Source organism: Alexandromys fortis, unplaced genomic scaffold (genome assembly GCF_014885135.2).
Source record: "Alexandromys fortis isolate MF-2015 unplaced genomic scaffold, M_Fortis_MF-2015_v1.1 scaffold_148, whole genome shotgun sequence".
NCBI lineage: Eukaryota > Metazoa > Chordata > Mammalia > Rodentia > Cricetidae > Alexandromys > Alexandromys fortis.
This window is the reverse complement of record NW_026068019.1, coordinates 185,913-198,177: the sequence shown is the minus strand read 5'-3', so window position 1 is coordinate 198,177 and position 12,265 is coordinate 185,913. Positions and strand designations below refer to the sequence as shown.

The window sequence follows — 12,265 nt, the reverse complement described above, 5'->3', positions numbered from 1 at the left end:
ACACACTGAAGGGAAAGACAGAAAAGATGCCTGCAACCAACTGCAACACCCTTCCATGACGACAGCTTAAAGAGAAGGCACAACTTGGCAACTGAGGACCTCTTCAACTTAACAAAAGACATCTACACTAAAACCACAGCTAGCAATATAATGTGACCTCACTTAGAAAAAGGGGGAGAGAGAAGGGGGAAGACAAGAAGAAGGATGAGGAGACAAGATGATTCTGTACAGAGAATCCACAGAGTAAAAAAATTAAGGACAGGTGGTCAATATTCAAAAATCAACTATTTCCATATACTAGAAATGAACAACCAGAAAAGGAAATTTCAACAATAGCACACAAAAAAATTGGAAAAATTAAGTCTAAATCTAGCAAATTTAATACTTAAATGATTAAAATCATGGAAGTTGATTGAATAATTCAAAACTCATATGAATGCAGGAAGATATTGTGCTTAAGATGTAAAATATACTTGACCAAATCTAGACTCAATAGCACTCAATTCAAAATCTCATAAGGGTTTTTTTTTAATAGAAATGAACAAACGAATTCTAAAACTTAAATGCTAAAAGGAAAGGAACTAGAATATCAAAACAGTTTGGCAGGGAAATTGAAGTCCTAACACCTGCTGGATGTTTGCCAATGCAAGCGATGATGGCATTGAAGACGGGGGAGTCATCAGAACAGGGCAGGACCAACAGAAAAACACACACACACACACACACACACACACACACACGGTCACGGGATGTTTGAAGAGCCCAAGGCATGGGATAGCAGCAAAGAAGCAACCATGTGGTTAAAAACAGAAGAAACAAACCCAAGCTATAGTTCATCCTCTCAAAAATTAACTCAAGGGGGTCGAGGAGAGCTTATGATCTCTTAACATAAAGACTTCAGTTCACCACCCAAACTGAAAAGCCAAGCACTGTGGTACATGCCTATAACTTCAGCTCTGGAAAGATGCAGACAGAGGGATCCCTGGAGCTGCTGGACAGTCAGTCTAGCAGAATCAGCAAGCTACAGGCTCAGCAGAGACTGGGTCTCAAGAAGTACAGTAGAGCTCAACTGAGGGAGACACCTAAAGTCATCCTCCAGGATTCCACGTTTATGTACATATACATATACACAGACATATTCTCTCTCCTCTCTCTCCCTCCTCTCCCCCCTCTCTCTCTCACACACACACACAGTAAACACAAAACTAGCTGAATGCAGTGGAAACACTACAATCTCAGCTTTAGGGAAGATGGATGATCTGGAGTTCAAAATCATTCTCAGCTACGTAATAAACGCTTCTACTTGGAAGTAAAATTATCCAACCAAAAAGTAAATAAAATAATTTTTTTCTTTTATTTTTGAGATAATAAAATTGCATCATTTTCCATCCCTTTCCTCCCTCCAAACTCTCCCATATACTTCTCCTGGCTCTCTTTCAAGTTCATGGCTTCTTCTTCCATTAACTGTTACACAGCAATTAAAAGTTTATACATATATATTCCAAAATATAAACTGATCTATCTGTTCAATGTTACTTATATGTAAACCAGCATAACCGGAATAACAATCTAAAATTTGTTCTTATACACACAAGTAAGTGTAGTCCTCAGTCCTCATCAAAGAAAACCTATCTCTGAAACACTGCAACTCTTCAAAGCCCCTCTAAGACAAAATTACAGGAATGCTACAAAGACTTGATGTTCAGTAACAATTTTTTAAAAGCTATATATTCTATGTATTTTATATATTCAATTTCCTTGCATTTTAATTGAACCTGTAAAAAGCTAACTAATGTCCTATTATTTGTAAACAGGTGAATTCCATTTATCTGAATCTGTGGTTGTTTCTTTGCAACCCAGTTTCCCATACTAGATCAAGCTTCAGCTTCACGGATTCTCTGAGAAGCCCTCATCATCCATCCAAATACTGAGATGTGAGCAGTTTTTGGAAGGTTAACGTCCAGGCACATGTTCCCTGTTCTCTCCACGCCTGGAGCTTCATATTACCTCAGAACTAAAAATAAACACTGCTGATGAGTGGCGTGTGGCTCAGTGGTCCAGCACTTCCCACACTTCACAAGACTGTGCTCAAGTCCCAGCCCTGGAGGGAGGAGGAAGCCCCCAAAGAGGTGTCAAAGGAGAGAGACCAAAGGTCACAGTGAAGGTCACACAGGAACCACAGCTACGCCTATCTATCAAGCCTTTCTGTAAAGAGGCACTGGCTGACCTCCCATCTGCAAGTTTTGTGGTATCTGAATGTTCCCTATTTGTGAGATTTCAAAGGCAAACACAGAACAGTAATGAAGGCCTCCTTCGCTCAGTTGGCAGGAGAAGAGCCACTGGCAGGGACGATCCAGAGCAGACAGAGAGGCCATTTCTCAGCTCCTGCCTCTAAATTCAGTCAACCGTTCTCTATGCCACTTTTCCCATACAGAGAACTTTCCTATCAAGTTCAAACACCTCATATTCTTAAACTGCTTCCCACAAGCAAACGTACATTTAAATTTCATATTTTTACTGGGCGGTGATGGTGCATAGCTTTAAATCCAGCACTTGGGAGCCAAAGACAGGTGAATCCCTTTGAGTTCGAGGCCGGCCTGGTCTACAAGGGGAGTTCCACGACACCCAGGGCTACACAGAGAAACTGTCTCGAAAAAAAAAAAAAAAGACTACACACTTTCAGGCAAGTATTTTTCTGTCTGTCCATGTGTGTTGAAGTTTTTCCAAAAAAAAACCTCAAAATTGTGACCATGTGGCACACAACCCCTAGAAACAGACCAGAGGTGACAACAGTAAGAACAACTTCGGGGACTGCAATGACTTATTATACCTTCTGTCCTGCAATGACAACACGGTCTCCCAACTTCAGGCCAAGAGATGCCAGCATGGCCTTGCTGGTAGCATGATCACTGCTTGGAAGCACGGCCTTAGAGATGGAGCAGGACAGAGGCGCCGCATCCAAGAGCATCTGCTTGATTTCTTTAGCAGTGGCTGCAGCATCGGCCATCTCCAGAGGCATGTCCACTGGGTCCGGAACAACATCCACCGGGATCTGTCCTTTATCATTCTACCACAGAGACAAGGGGAAAAAAATCTTTAGCTCTTACGTGCTCAGAGCACTAGAGAACCACCCACAACTCTCAGTGCAGGGTTTTAAAGTCAGACACAGCCATTTATTTACTCAAGTCTTCTCAACGAACTCTTCTGCAGTACCAGGAACCATTCTAGGTGCTAAAGATACCAGTGAAGGAATAAAAACACTCTGCTGCCCTCAAAGAGTGCACACCCTTGTAGGACAGCATCAACAGATTGTGTGGTGTGCTAACCAGGAGCTGAGTGGTAGGAAGACACCAGGGCACAGAGAAAATGGGCACTGGGGTGGCTGTAGGGGAGCTGGTGACATAAAGATGGTGCAGGAACCCCCAATGACAAGATGCATTTACCCAGGGGTTCAAAGGAAATGAGAGGAGGGGGTCTGGTAGGCAATCATTCTGTACACTGAGAAGGGCCAGTACCAGGGCAGAGAGAGATGCCTGGCCACACATGAACATGGTGAAGTAGCAGGGTGCCTAGCTGCCCAATCCAAGACCCAGTTACATCTGAGAACACTCCTTACAGACATTTCATCAACCAGGGACCATATACACAGTGATCCCACTTCACAGCTACCTTAGTTTTCATAAGTTCCCTCAATCAAGTTTGCACAGAGGAAAAGAAATCTCCCTCCCCCATGATGTCTCTCAGAACCTATCCTGTCATTAAGGGCCACAAGACTACATTCTGCTATCCCACAGTTGCCAAACTGGCTCTATGACCTCAGCCATCTGCCTGGTCATGCAGCAACTCAGACTTCAGAAATAGAGACAACGGTCTATCTAATATTGATTGTACCCTAAGCTGCAATCAAGAAACTTGCTCCATTCTCCCTAAGGAGAGACTGTATCCAGAAGGAGTTTATCTGTGACAAGATATAATAGCCAGCTATAAACCCAGTTTGTTACATGGTATTTATATAATTCAAAACCTGTCATCTAAAAAAATAATCTCACGTAGGTCTCTCAAGGAAGAGCTTGCAAACAGGATCTCCAGAAGAATTTTGAACATCTACTTGGGGAGAGTTGATATTATACTATAATATTATATATATATATATATGATTAATGAGGAGTTCCTATTATATTAAAGCAGGAGAGGCAGTAACCAAATGAAGACATTCTGCGATGTCCAGCAGGCCAGTGAGAAAACAGGATGTGGGGAGATAAATAACAACATCCAAATTCAGCTCCTGGTTGGAGACACCGTGAGATGTTTCATTCTCTTGCTTCAACCTCTTACCCTAAACGCGGGGTTTGCTCCATGCTCCAGTAAGGTTTTCACAGCTCCTGCACACAAGTTATACGCTGCAATATGCAGGGCTGTCCCAAAATTAAAGTCGCTGCAAGTGGCATCCACATCTACAATTAAACATAAAAGATATATTAACTCCAACTTTAAATTCAGCAGTCACAATTTACAAGACGATGGTGGGGGGTTGAGGAGGGGATTTTAGCATTTTGGAGACTTAGCCCCCCAGATGCAGTATTTCACAGGGGGACAAATCTCCATAATTATAATCTGTCTAAAATAGCCAAATGAATATCCTCCTACTTCAGTGTGATTCCTTGTAAATGGAGGGATAAGCCATGAGTTTTCCAGCTATCCTAAATAATCTGCAGCAGAGGCAGTGAACGGCAGTAATTGGTGTCTGTGAAATGACGAGCTTTCCACGACTGCTCACTACACTCTTACACACTCCTTGTAATGCAGTGCACCTTGTAAGACACAGCAAGGAAGTCCGCTTTAGGACAGGAGTCAGCAAATGAACCCTAGCCCCTGTTTCTCAAACTTTCATGGGAATGCAGGCACACTTATTCACAGACGCGTTCTCTGAGCCTGTACCCATGCTCCACCTGCAGAAATGAGTGGCTGTGACAGACACCAGATTTCTGGAAAGCTAAACCAGCTATTTACTAGTCAGCCTTTTGTAGAGAAAAACAGATATCTGTGCGGAATCCTCAAAACAATAACGAGTCCCTGCAGATAGGAGTGCTTAAATACTGATTCATGACACTACTCGACAGATGAATTTGGACCCCACAGTAAGAAAAGGAACCTTGCAATTTAAATATATTCTAATCACAGTAAATCACATTGCATTATGCTTGAGCCGGAAGTCATCTGGAATGGAGAATCCTATTTTGTTATGTTTCCTACAAGGGTTTAACAGTCTCTGGCTCCACAGTTGTGCATTATCTGCAGAGGACCACACTGGCATGACTTTACACCTGTGACAACACAGGCCTACACTACTGAACACAGGTCTATGGAAGGACTCTCTCCCCAACATCACTCGCAAGATGGAAAGAAAGAATTTTAAAAGAGACCAGACGATTGTGCAAAGCAGACGCTAGAAACTAGCCTACTGAGAGGACTGGCTCTTGAGTCTCTAAGACGTCTTTGAAACGGGATGGCACTGGGCACTCTATCTAAGCTAGAAGACTCCTTCTGTTGCTCTTATTCCTCTTAAGAGAGGAGAACCAGAAAAAATATCAACTTTAGGATATCACCATCAGCATGTAGGGGCACCCTAAAATTTATCAAAAAAATTCTGGGAGGAATGACAGATAAAAGAGCCCCCCCAAAAAAAAACCCCCAGAGAACTCACAACAGAGGAATCTAAAATGACTGAAAGACACTTCAGGAAATGCTCAACATCCTTAGTCATCAGAGAAATGCAAATCAAAACAACTCAGATTCCATCTTACACCTGTAAGAATGGCCTAGATCATAAAGACTGATGACAGCTTATGCTGGAGAGATTGTGGGAAAAGGGAACACTTGCCCATTGCTGGTAGGAATGCAAACTGGTACAGCCCCTTTGGATGTCAGTGTGGTGATTTCTCAGAAAATTAGGAAACAACCTTCCTCAAGACCACATTTGGGTATATATCCAAAGAATGCTTAATCGTACCACAAGGACATGTGCTCAACTATGTTCATAGCAGCATTGTTTGTCATAGCCAGAACCTGAAAACAACCTAAATTCCCCTCGACTGAAGAATGGATAAGGAAAATGTGGTACATTTACACAATGGAGTACTACACAGCAGAAAAAATAATGACATCTTGAAATTTACAGGCAAATGGATGGATCTAGAAAACATCATTTTGAGTGAGGTTACCCAGACCCAGAAAGACAAATATCACATGTACCCATCCACAAGTGGTTTTTAAACATAAAACAAGGAAAACCAGTTCACAAATCACAATCCCAGAGAACCTAGACAACAATGAGGACCCTAAGAGAGACATACATGGATCTAATCTAAATGGGAAGTAGAAAAAGACAAGATCTCCTGATAAAATTGGGAGCATGGGGAGAGGGTTGAAGAGAAGGGGAGAGGCAGGGAGGGGAACAGAGAAAAATGTATAGCTCAATAAAAATCAACAAAAAAGAGTTGTCCCCCCCCCCCAATATTTCAATGCCAGTCCAAACACTCTGTTGCTCTATACCTGGCTTCCCAAGCAAGACTAAAGCCCCACTACACTGGGCATCTGTAGAGACAGGAAGGCCCAGAAAACGCTTGGTTTTTTTTCCCCTTTGGACCAAGCCTTTGTGAAAAGACAGTAAAGAAATTCTTAACTACTTCAGAAGTAAAACAAAGGGCATTAGGAGAAAGCCCCCCTCAACAGTGACTCGGATGCCATTATGGAACACCTGTTGGTAACGGGCATCCGCCAGCACTTGCCTTTTGGTTTCGATGTCTTCAAAATCACTCTTATAAGCTCTGGGACATCAAAGTATGCAGCGTAATGCAAGGCGTTCATGTTTGTCCAGCGACTCCGCAAGCTCGCGTCTGCTCCCAGATCAATAAGTTGAGCTGCAAATTTTACAGCTGTCTCAACATCACCTGAGGAAAAGAAACATAAATTATTTTTCTTCTGTACATATTTTAATTCCCAGGGCGTATATCTCTAATGTCTTTCTTTAAAAGCCAAAGCAAACATCACACTGGACCTACATTTTTACTGCAAAAATCTTACCTTTTAAGAGTTAATCCCAAGCAAACGCTCCCACAGAAGTGTGAATTAACACAGTGAAGATGCTCACAGTGCCATTACTGATTATGAGTAAAATTCTGACAGCCTAAGAGCACGGTAAGAAATTATTTGAATGAACTAAGACCTCCATACTATAGACTACAATGAAGACATTAAAAGAACAATGTCAGTTCAGTGCGAAAATATTTGGGCTACTATTTTGTCTTGTTATCATTTTCAGACTATAAATTCATTTTGATTGGATGGAAGTATAGCCACATTGTAGATTACAAGAAAAAAAAAGGCACTAACAATCTAAGTTCTGTATCAGATTACTGAAACAAGGACAGACAATCACAACATAGTCTAGTAAAAGAGGTTACTCCCTAGTAAAGCACCGAAGACCAGCAATTTTGGACATATGCCGCACACATTTCATAAGTAGGAACAGAATGCAGAGATAAGCCTATACCCTAAAGTCTTGAAGGACTGCTATGCTAGAGAACTGACCATGACCCAGCCTTCATGAAAGAATCTGAAAGATTCTTGGGTGGGATCTCAACTACTGGGCAGTTAGGCACAAAGCCTACTGCAGAAAATGTTGAGACATAATCACAGGTATCAAGACTTTCCCAGGAGGTGGGAGGGAGGAATCCACATATACTCAATAGATGGTCAGCTGGATGCCCTGCCCAGGTCACTGGCTAGCAACAGACATCACACAGGCACAGATGCAGAGTGAGGAGGGGCCAGCCACATACTCACCGATGCCATGAGCCCCAGACTTGCAAGTGTAATGTAACAGAGTCATGTCCGTCAGTCCATCTCTATCATTTACATTGCAACCTCTCTTGAGAATCTGAGGAAAGAGGTGAAATAATAGTAGGTACGTTTGAATCAGTCATAAGAAACCATATACCTATTTACCTAATTTTCATATAATACATGTAAAAACCATATACATCTATAATTCAAATAAAAATTTTCCCATCTGGGCTGACAACATTCCTCTACCCCAAAAGTCAAAGACGAACAAAAACCTCAACACCAGTCATAAAAACTCCCCTTTTGACTTGTTGGTCAGGTGTAGGTGTCCAAGAGACTCTCAAAATATCATAGGCTATGGCTGCTGCCCTTGGTGACCTCCTAGAAGTGGAAGTTAAGTCCCTATTGCTGAAGCCACCATGCTTAAGACATAAGACCCAGAGAACCTGAGCTGGATCTGACTTGGCATCTCCTCCCCAAAAACTAGCTTCCGTAGCACTAGAAGGCACCACACAAGACTCACAGGAAGGAAGTAACCAACAGTCCTACCCAGGTAAGATAGTATGAGCCACAGTGGCCCCCGTGGCATGATAGCCCTAAGGGTGCAGCAGTGACAGCCATACCTTGGCAGTAACCAGTAGTTCAGCAAGAGGAAGAGAGGGCCTGATACAGGAAACCCAGCCAACTACCAGGCATAGTGGCATCATGGACTGTGCAGAACCTACCATTGCCACTTTGCTGAACCAGAACAATTCTTAATTATATTCTAAATAGTGATCCATATGCCCACATTTAAGTGTGTCTCACCCCTCGTCAAAATACAGAGAAAAGGTGTGTGGGCCCCAGTTGAGCTACAACTCAGCTCCCAAGCCCAAGCTCAGAGACTGCAGCATAAGAGAGGACAGACAGACCATAAAAGCCAGAGGAACACGAAATTTGCTGTGAACTGTGTCTCCTAGAAACAGCAGAGACACTATACCCATGAAGTCTCATCAATATGACTGCCTGAGCAAGACCTGAACAAGGACACCACAGACATGCTAGCATGGAAAGGGTTATCTCATGGCCCCACCTGACAAGGAATTCCAGGCAACTAAGAAATGCTGAGATCAGGAGAAATGGTCTTCCTCAGTGAGGAGTTCCCTATTGGCTATCCAGTAACAAATGGTCAGCTCTGAAATCATACATACATTATACAGGCTGAGCAGGTTGTAGTTATACTCAGTAATCGATATATACACATATACGTGTACTTACAAAGAAAAAGAGGTTATAAATTTGGGGGGACAACGAGGGTACCTGGGTGGGGTTAAAGGAAAAGAGGAAAGTTATGTAATTATGTTTTAATTACAAAAAATAAAAAGAAGTCAAAGTTGAAAACGTAATCTGAGAAAGCCCACAATTACGTATGACGACCACGGCATCTAAGCCGTCAGACTGACTCGGCCCGTCCAATCACACTGCGCTCAAACCTGCACTCTGCAATGATGAAACCTGAGCCTGTCTGTGGGCAGGAGGCCATCCTTTTTTAACTTTCTTTATTATTTATTTTTTGTGCCGTTCGCATCATGCATCCTGATCCCACCCATCTCCCATTCCCTTGCATCCGCACTCTGTCCCTGCAACCTCCACCACCGGCCCAAAATAAAACAAAATTAAATTTAAGATTTACAGAAAAGGAAGAAAGGGAAAAATCTTGTCATAGAAGCTGCAGTGTGACACAGAGAGTCACACAGTAAACCCTTTTGTCCATGTATTTTTACATGCAGGCGTTCATTGCAGAGAATCATTGGTCTGATTCGAGGTCCCTGGTCTCTGCTACACCACCAACACTGGCGCCTCAGCAGGACTCTTCCTGGATATCCCACTGCTGAGGAGGCCGTTCTTAAAGATGACTCCAACATGATGTTACTCCAAATACATTCTTTCAAAAATGAGCAAAACTTTTTTTCCAATGGCTACAATAATACTTGAAAAAAAATGTGTGTTTTTCCTACAGCATTACAACATGTGTCAAACTTTCCCTCAAAAAGCTGAACATTTTAAAATGATATTTAAGCCTAGGTCATTACCAGACAACCCCAAAGTGTAGAAAGAATGTGATGGTGTTCAAAACCTTCATGAAACGCATGCAAGTCTGCAGAACTACTTTGTACAAAGAAAGGGTGTGCAAAGTGCCTCTCCCTGCTCCCACCAGAAGTCTGCGATGACAGAGGGCAGGCTCCAGAGCACAGGGTGGGACGTACAGGCAGCACGCCTACTGCTCCGTGGGGACGGAGACTGTGACGGGCTTCTCCCCACAGGGATCTCTCCTCTCAGAAGGAGAAAATAATCTAATCACCAGCTGCAGGAACACAAAGCTTACCATGCCAGCCATGCTTACCTCATTTCCAATAATGTCAATGTTTTGCTGGACCTGAGGAACCCATTGTCTTAAAATAGCAAATAATTCTGAGACTGAAGTTTTGGGATCAAAGAGAATTTCCTGACATGATGCATCGTTGGGATCAAAGAAAGAAAACTCTGAAATACAAAACCGTGCAAGTTGGGTTTATTATTGGTTTCAAGCATTTTGGCTTTTTATCCCCCAAGACAGGGTTTCTCTGTGTAGTCCTGGCTGTCCTGGAACTCGCTTTGTAAACCAGGCTGGCCTCGAACTCACTGAGATACACTTGCCTCTGCCTCCCAAGTACTGGGATTAAAAGGCTGGGCCACCACTGCCCAGCTTGGTTTCAAGCATTTTGGAGGTAAGTAATGGGGCAAACACTCAACTGATACAAACATTTTCAGAGGCCAGAAAAAAGCCTGGTAACATCAAGCAAGTCTCAAAACCAAGAATGAGTCATGCTTAAAGCGTCCTGAGAGTGAGGCGCCCAAGTACCATGCATTGAAAATCACACGTGTGAGCCCAGGTCTCAAAGCCTGGGTTGTGCAAACGTGATTTCTTGAGGCCCAGAGACATCATTAAATTTCATCAATATCTCTCCCAAAACACAAATGGCAGATATCAGATTCTTATCGATGGTATAACACAGGTAAAAATAACCACACCAAGTGGGAGGTCCCCATGTCCTTTACTCTTCTGCATTTCCTGATGTCCTTTAGTAAACAAGCACCTCTTTCTTCCCCAAGCTGCTTTGGTCATGGTGTTTCGTCACAGCAATAATAACCCTAACTAAGATGACGAGGAAGCCTTTTATTGCTATTCTACTGGCACACTGCTAAAGTATTTCTGTTCAGATCTGTTTATGTGTATTTGTGTTGTTAAATAGATGTAAATAAAAGATATTACTAAAACATCTAAAAAATTAAGAATTAACTCAAATGCTTCTCAGAACATGATTTGAGTAAGTGAAAATCCTATTCATTTACTTTTTTAAAAAAAAAAGATATGGCTCCAGAGTTGTCAGCAAGAAATATATGCAGCATTTAACCCAAATTCTACTTGGCTTCCTACTCAAAAAAGCTTATTATAGAGTTACTAGTTAGCTTATGCTATCTTTACATTAAAAAAAATCCTGAGTAAGAAAAATAAGAGGGTTAGCTATGCAAAGTCTTGTAACATTTTTGAGAGTCATTTAATACAGCTTTAAGTCCATTAAACTGATATAAGGCAACATGACAAAATAAAAATCAATTGCTAAACCTAAGACTATCCACCTTCAGTCAGAGGAGTAAACCATTATCTGGGTTTAATAAATATGTCTTGTGCTTCCCTGAAAAACTGTATGTTAAGGAAATGTGTGTCTAGAAATTATGAAATGATACATCCAACAACCTAAAATTGGCAAGCACGACAGCCAAGAAAGGGTATTAGGTATGAATATAGAAGCTTTCTATGGAAGAGGACAGAGCCAAATGGCCATAGGGGTTTGGACACAGAAAAGGGCTCAGATATGTGCACAGTGGCAAAATCTTAAGTTGATCTGTTGCCATTGGTTTCATAGCAATGAGGTCTTCCTTCAGTCCTGGTCTGTTCTTGGTGGTAGAATATGAAGGGTTTTTCATTTTGGAGAAATCCTCCTAGGAATGGATATTCTGCATCTGTCAAGGTACTCTTTTGTGCCCTGTGCAGTCTTTGAATGCTCCAGCTTTTTAATTAAAACAACAAGAGGTTTTGCTCATCTTCAATGAAACTATATGGCCTTTTCTATTTGTGTTTAAAATTCCTGTCACTTCGGCTGAATGGGAAACTGGACTGTGACCCTTTTTTGTTGTTGCTTTTTTGTTTTGTTTTGTCTTTATTATTTTTTTTCAAATTTTATTTCAAGCTCTCCCCATCCTCCCCTTCTCCCTTCTCTCTCCCCATCTCCCCTTATCCCCATCCCACCCTCATCCCTGTGTTCCCAACCACTGTCCGGCAATCTTGTCCACTTCCAATATCCAGGAGGATGCCTATATGTTATTCTTTGGGTTCACC

General features: G+C 42.1%; 1 protein-coding gene across 2 annotated transcripts in view; it reads right to left on the bottom strand.

Moving 5' to 3' along the window:
* Clip4 (CAP-Gly domain containing linker protein family member 4) overlaps positions 1 to 12,265 on the bottom strand; it is a 67,358-nt gene that overhangs the window by 38,906 nt on the left and 16,187 nt on the right. For both annotated transcript variants that reach the window (XM_050163008.1, XM_050163007.1), the window contains exons 3-7: positions 10,229 to 10,368; positions 7,846 to 7,939; positions 6,789 to 6,950; positions 4,336 to 4,454; positions 2,831 to 3,067 (exon numbers count right to left, since the gene is read on the bottom strand). In XM_050163008.1, coding sequence (XP_050018965.1) covers positions 2,831 to 3,067; positions 4,336 to 4,454; positions 6,789 to 6,950; positions 7,846 to 7,939; positions 10,229 to 10,368 — 752 coding nt within the window. The remainder of the gene's footprint in view (positions 1 to 2,830; positions 3,068 to 4,335; positions 4,455 to 6,788; positions 6,951 to 7,845; positions 7,940 to 10,228; positions 10,369 to 12,265) is intronic.